At 35.2% G+C, this 6,139-nt stretch overlaps 1 protein-coding gene across 1 annotated transcript; it reads left to right on the plus strand.

Moving 5' to 3' along the window:
- Positions 1–4,521: 4,521 nt before the first annotated feature.
- On the plus strand, positions 4,522–5,687 carry LOC111472203 (AP2/ERF and B3 domain-containing transcription factor RAV1-like). Its single transcript, XM_023117852.1, has one exon. The coding sequence runs from the start codon at positions 4,603–4,605 to the stop codon at positions 5,584–5,586; it is 984 nt and encodes a 327-aa protein (XP_022973620.1). The 5' UTR covers positions 4,522–4,602; the 3' UTR covers positions 5,587–5,687.
- Positions 5,688–6,139: the final 452 nt, after the last annotated feature.

The following is a 6,139-nucleotide window of genomic DNA, read 5'->3' on the forward strand; positions in this document are numbered from 1 at the left end:
AGAAAGATGGCCCAGCCTTCTGCTGCAACTTGTGTGTCATCATGCTCTGCCTTCATTCATATTTGAAGGTTTCCCATTACCCTCTGTCTGTCTCCAACCTGTTGATTCCTCACCCACTCCTTTATTATAAAGCTTATTATTGTTAACACAAACACCATTTGGTTTGGATTTGGGATTGAAAAACCAAATCAAAGCCCAAAACAACAAACAAACTGTGTATGAAAAGTCAGTGAGAGAGAATGTAAGCAATGTGATTGGATGGGTGAGGGAGTTGAAAATTCTCCAATCCAATTTTTTCAAACACAACTTTTTAAAAAAGGAAAAAGAAAAGTTATAAGCTTTTGCATGAGTTTATATGGTTTGTAAATGCCCACATCTGATGTTTACAAAAGGCGAGGAATTGGTCAGTGTGAAGTTTGCTGTTAAAAACAATTTTTTTTAAAAAAAAAAAGAAAAAAAAAGTGTGTTTTTTATTTACTTTTGAGGCCAAACCCATCTGTCCATGCAACCCTACCAGTTGACTTCACTCCACACTTCATTTCATTCCATTCCTTGTGTTTTTCAACTAAACCTTTGCTTACCATTACTAACCATTCTTGCCTAACTTCCTCAAAAACTCACCACGTAACTATCTTTTGGGTATTATTGGAACGGCAAGTTGGTTACCTAAAACAAAAGGAGTTTACATTCACTTCTAGACTAACGCTAACGCGCATTCGATTCGTAGTTGGAACATTGAATATATCATATTTATATTTTGATGGTATTGATAGAATATTTGTTGAACATTAAATATTATATTATTATTTGGTTAACACGTTTTCAGGTTTATTTTTGTTTTTTTTTTTTTTAGCTTTTGAGTGTTCACATGTAACAAGTTGGATTCAAGATTATAAATTGAGTTAAGAGATCTTTTTTTAAAAAAAAAAAAATAATAAAAATAAAGTTTGTGATGAAATTTCAAACTCACATGTTTGTTGGAATGGAAAAGGCCATAAATGTCTTCAAGCACACCACCCAAATATTTGACTTTATCTAACATTACCAATTATTTCCATCATAACCCAAATACCTTTTGTTTACCCATTTTATGCAAATAATATTATGATGCCTTTAATTTGTGGTTAAATATAATCCATCTCTTGTGGGTTTTGTTGACCTTTTAAGAAGACCTGGTGGGAATTTATTATTCTTTTTTCTTTTCTCTACAATAAAAATAAATTTGGGAAATCAATGGTATTTGCAAGTGGGCAGCCATTGGTACGCCAAGTGGCCACCTTTTATTTGACTTCGGTGTAATCAGTTAAATTTTACTCAACTTGGCCTATTTCTAATTCTTTCTTCCCTTTTTTTTTTTTTTTTTTAATAATATTAATATTATTATTATTATTATTATTATTATTTAATTAAACTATTATATAAAATTAACACCGTCAGCATTCCAAGAGATTCGCAAAGGGAGGAATCAAATGTGAGAGTTGTCGTAACTAAGCATCTGTGGGCACCGTAGAATTACTTAAAATCTGTGTCGTGAGATTTAAGGAATGGCGGGGCCCACTTGACGACTATTGGTGGTCAACCATCATTAGTCAATGAATTTTTGTACACACTTGTGTGGTCCATGCTCTACCTTATCCTTTTCCCCTTTACTATGTTGTTTCCTTTTAACTTTTTTTTCCCTTCTCTTTTTGCTCCCTAACCCAAACTTAATTATTTATATTAATTGCACTTCAATTTTAATGAATTTCAGTTTCAATATATTAAAATTACACTTAATTTGTACAATTTTATTTAATAATAATGAATTTTAATTATTCTACTAAAAAATATTACATGTTATCATGTTAGTTCTTTTCAAAAGAATAGAGCAACTACATATCCGTAAGTACTTGTCATGTCAATTATGCTCTTTTTATTTCAATTATATTCCGTAAAAGAAATTTGAAAAGTCCACAAATTTATTTTAGAAAGATTTTTATTTTGTTTGGGCTCGTTTAACATTGACTTGGACCAAGGATGAATCCGTTCAAAGCGTCCTATTTTTGTCTGGAAAATTGGTGAGAAGTTAGGATTTATATATATATATTATGTGAATTAATCAGCAAGTTTTAAAGGAGCAGAGGTTTAAGTATGAAAATTGAAAGGGTAAACTTGAAGGACCGTAAAATAGAAATTTATTTTATAGTTGAAGCAATAATAATATTATTGGTAGTGGGATGTAATAAAAAAGCAATTTGATCACGTGTGATTTGAGGCCGAATGATTCATTATTTTTGTTGAATTTATTTAAATTGGTGGCCAAGTGGAACTATCTATCTTCTTCAACCACCCTGTGATATGATTCTATTCAAACACATTTTCTTTTAATTTACTTTTGAGTTTGTTAATTCAATTTCATTACAAGGTTTAAGGTCTAACATTTACTTGAAAACAAAACAATATATATAGTGAAATGATTGAGTTTTTATTTCAAAAAGGGAAGGGGATGAAGCATATCCACAAGCCAATACCATTCATTTTAGGAATTAAAATTTGGTTATAAAAGGCATGCCCAAATAGAAATACATTTCATTCCTTTTTTTTTTTTTTTTTTTTTTTTGCTTTTGATAAATTCCGATTCTATCTAGGATGTTGGTTTGCCGCCTATTATAGAAGAAGAAGAACCGCCAGAAGTTGCTGTTTTAGGCAACGAACCATTGATGCCTGAAAATTTCGTAGTAGGTGGGAATGGTCTGAGGATTGAGGAATTACCGGACGCTTCTTCTGTTTCTGCTTCAGCTTGTGCTACGGGAGATCGTCCTTTCCACGACANAAAAAAAAAAAAGTTTTCAGATGCAATCTTGTGTTTTTTTCTTTTAATTTTTTCAGAAAATAATTATTTTATTAAAAAATATATAATTACAGTTTGAAATTTTGTGAGAAATATGAAATTTGTAATGAAATAATAGAATAAGTTTAAAAATATTTAAAAAGTGAGAAATATGAAATTTGTAATTGGTGGGAGATGAGGTGGCAGTTGTGGGAGAGGACAAACGATGAGGTGTCGGAGCAATCTGAATTGATATAAAAAAAAAAAAAAATGTCAAATCCAAGCACACTTGCCTGAGAGTGCCGACATCTTCCCCTTCTCATTATTTACATTAATATATCTCTTTTTTTTTTTTTTTTTTTAATATTATTAAAGAAAATATACTGTTCTTTTTTCTTTATATATATATATATATATAAAAAGGTAATGTGAAAATGAGCCTTCAGTATCTAAAATAGAGATAGTGGTAGAGATTTGATGAATACATGTGTGGGGGCATCAAAACAGATAAGCCATAACAATTTAAATTTTATCGGTATCCTTTTTGATTGCCTAAATCATAACTTCTAACTACATTTTTAGAATCCATACTTACTTTTTAAGTTTTTTTTTTTTTTTTTTTTTTTTTTATTTTTTTTTTTTTTATTTTGTTGNATCTTTTAGTGTGCTTGTTGATATGCTTGGAAGATTGATCAAAATTTTGAAGTCATGTACGCTTCCGTGTGTGTTTTTATGTTGGGTTCAAAATCTTCGAAACTTCAAAAATACTTTGAAAAATAAGGATTTTCAAGTCGAAATTTTTTATCTTCAACGAGTTCCCTAAACTTGGAAAGAAATTTCAAATAGCGTAGCGATTATTATTTACTATGTTTTGTAAAAATTTATATGTTCCATGATTTGACCAAATTAAGTTTAATTACTTGGCCAAATAATCGTAATGAGAATATGTGGCCGTTTTTGAAATCAAAGAATTTAATTGTAAAAGAAAAAAAAAGGGGGGGTGGGAATTGTAGGGTTTAGGGAGAAACCACGCGGGTTGAAATTTAAAAATAAGTAGGGAGAGGAAAAGTCAATTGGAATCTGACACCGACTGGGCCCCACCAAAAACTACTATTTTCCCACCTCTCCCCATTTTGCCCCTCTCAGACACACACACACACACACTCCCCACTCCCCACTCCCCACTCTGAGTTAACCCTTACGCCATGTCTTTTCTGCTTCTAAAAATATTTTGTTTGATAAGGGGCATCCGTTTCGAGTAGTAGTTGGGAGGGTTCATAAATTTTGGTTGGTATTCTATTTGAATGACTCGATGCTGTGTTAACGCAAATTGATGTATGGAAGAGAGGAATCAAAATTATGGGTCTCCCATATCTCCATTTTTAACCCCATTGCTTTGTATTCGAGGTCCACACAAAGGTACGGGCAAAGAGGGAGTTGGGGGGATGAACTTGTAAAACTCACACAAATGCCCTAATTCATTTCAGGTCCACACTCATGTGATGTTCACATAAAACTGGGCCCCTACTTAATCTCTCTCTCTTCAACTTGCCCCCACATACCCATAATATCATACATCTCCCACACCTATTATATTTGGATTCCATCCCTCCCCCTTTCTTATTTTATCATTTCATTATTTATTCATTCAAAATCAAATAAATAATAAGCCCCCCCTCTTTATTCTTTTCCTATATATACATATATATATATATATATTCCACCCCCACCCTGTTACCCTCAATTTCCATTTATTTCTCCCTTCAATTCAATCCCAACTAATTCAAACTCAGATGGACACAACGAGCTCTTTAGACGACAGCACCGCCAGCGACTCCACCTCCGTTTCTCCCGTCACCCCATTACTCTTCCACTCCTCCTCCTCCTCCTCCCCCCCCGGAGTACCCTACGACGCCGAATCCCGGAAGCTTCCATCTTCCCGTTTCAAAGGAGTCGTCCCTCAGCCCAACGGCCGATGGGGGGCTCAGATTTACGAGAAGCACCAAAGGGTCTGGTTGGGCACATTCAACCAGGAACACCAGGCCGCCAAAGCCTACGACATCGCCGCCCTTCGCTACCGCGGCCGCGACGCCGTCACCAATTTCAAGCCCGGCGCCTTCTCTTCCGTCGACGCCGCCTTTGAGGCTGACTTTCTCAACTCCCACTCCAAGCTCGAGATCGTCGACATGCTCCGCAAACACACCTACAATGACGAGCTCCAGCAAAGCAAGCGATACGGTGGAGGAACGACGACGACGGCGACGGCGACGGCGGCGGCGCACTCTCTCCACAACGCGGCGTCGGAGTCGGACCGGGAGGTGCTGTTTGAGAAAACCGTGACGCCGAGCGACGTGGGGAAGTTGAACCGGCTGGTGATTCCGAAGCAGCACGCGGAGAAGAATTTTCCATTGGGGGAAGGGATGGGTTCGGCCAAAGGAGTACTCCTGAATTTCGAGGATATGGGAGGGAAGCTGTGGCGGTTCCGGTACTCGTATTGGAACAGCAGCCAGAGCTATGTGTTGACCAAGGGGTGGAGCCGGTTCGTAAAAGAGAAAACCCTCAGAGCCGGGGACGTGGTCCGTTTCCTACGCTCGACCGGCCCGGATAAGAAGCTTTACATCGATGGCAAAGCAGGCGGAGTGAAGCCGGTTCAAGTGGTAAGGCTATTTGGAGTGAATATTTTGGAAGTGCCGGTGGGGTGGTGTGGGAAGAGAGACAGAGAAGGCCTGTCGGAATTAGAAAGGACGAAGAAGCAAAGAATGATCAAAGCATTGTAACACGTAATTAATTACATTTTCTTTTTTCCTCATTAATTAAAATTGTAATTTTTGAAGAACAAGAACAACAAGTGTTCAAACGTTGGAAGCTATGTTAATTATTTTTTTTTTATTATTATTTTTTATAAAAATATATGTATTTTTGAGAAAGCAAAGCAATTATTCAATAAAAAAGATTATAAAATGTTTTGAGAATAAGAACGAAAAGAAAAGAGGGAGGGTATTAAAAGTATAATCATCGTAAAAGGAGAAATTATTCAATAAAGAATATAGTGTTGTTTTTCACTTTTCTTCATTAGATATACATCAAAATTTATTCCTCAATTCATAACAAAACTAAATACTCCACCTCTCTTCTACATGCTTATTAAAATAATATCATACAAATAAAATGTTGTATAACACATATCCTAACATAAAAGACTACAACATAAATGGGAAAAATATAACTATTGTGATTTGATTCCACGATGGCCTAATGTCAACGTCAAAAAAGATATTAAATATGGTTTGAGTATTTAAAAAACCTAGTGGATGACCTAACCGTTGAGGT

The sequence above is a fragment of the Cucurbita maxima genome, unplaced genomic scaffold (assembly GCF_002738345.1).
Source record: "Cucurbita maxima cultivar Rimu unplaced genomic scaffold, Cmax_1.0 Cma_Scf00067, whole genome shotgun sequence".
In the NCBI taxonomy this organism is placed as follows: domain Eukaryota; kingdom Viridiplantae; phylum Streptophyta; class Magnoliopsida; order Cucurbitales; family Cucurbitaceae; genus Cucurbita; species Cucurbita maxima.

What these genes read in the sequence shown, in the direction of transcription:
- LOC111472203 (XM_023117852.1), top strand. Translation starts at nt 4,603, where the DNA reads ATGGACACAACGAGCTCTTTAGACGACAGCACCGCCAGCGACTCCACC.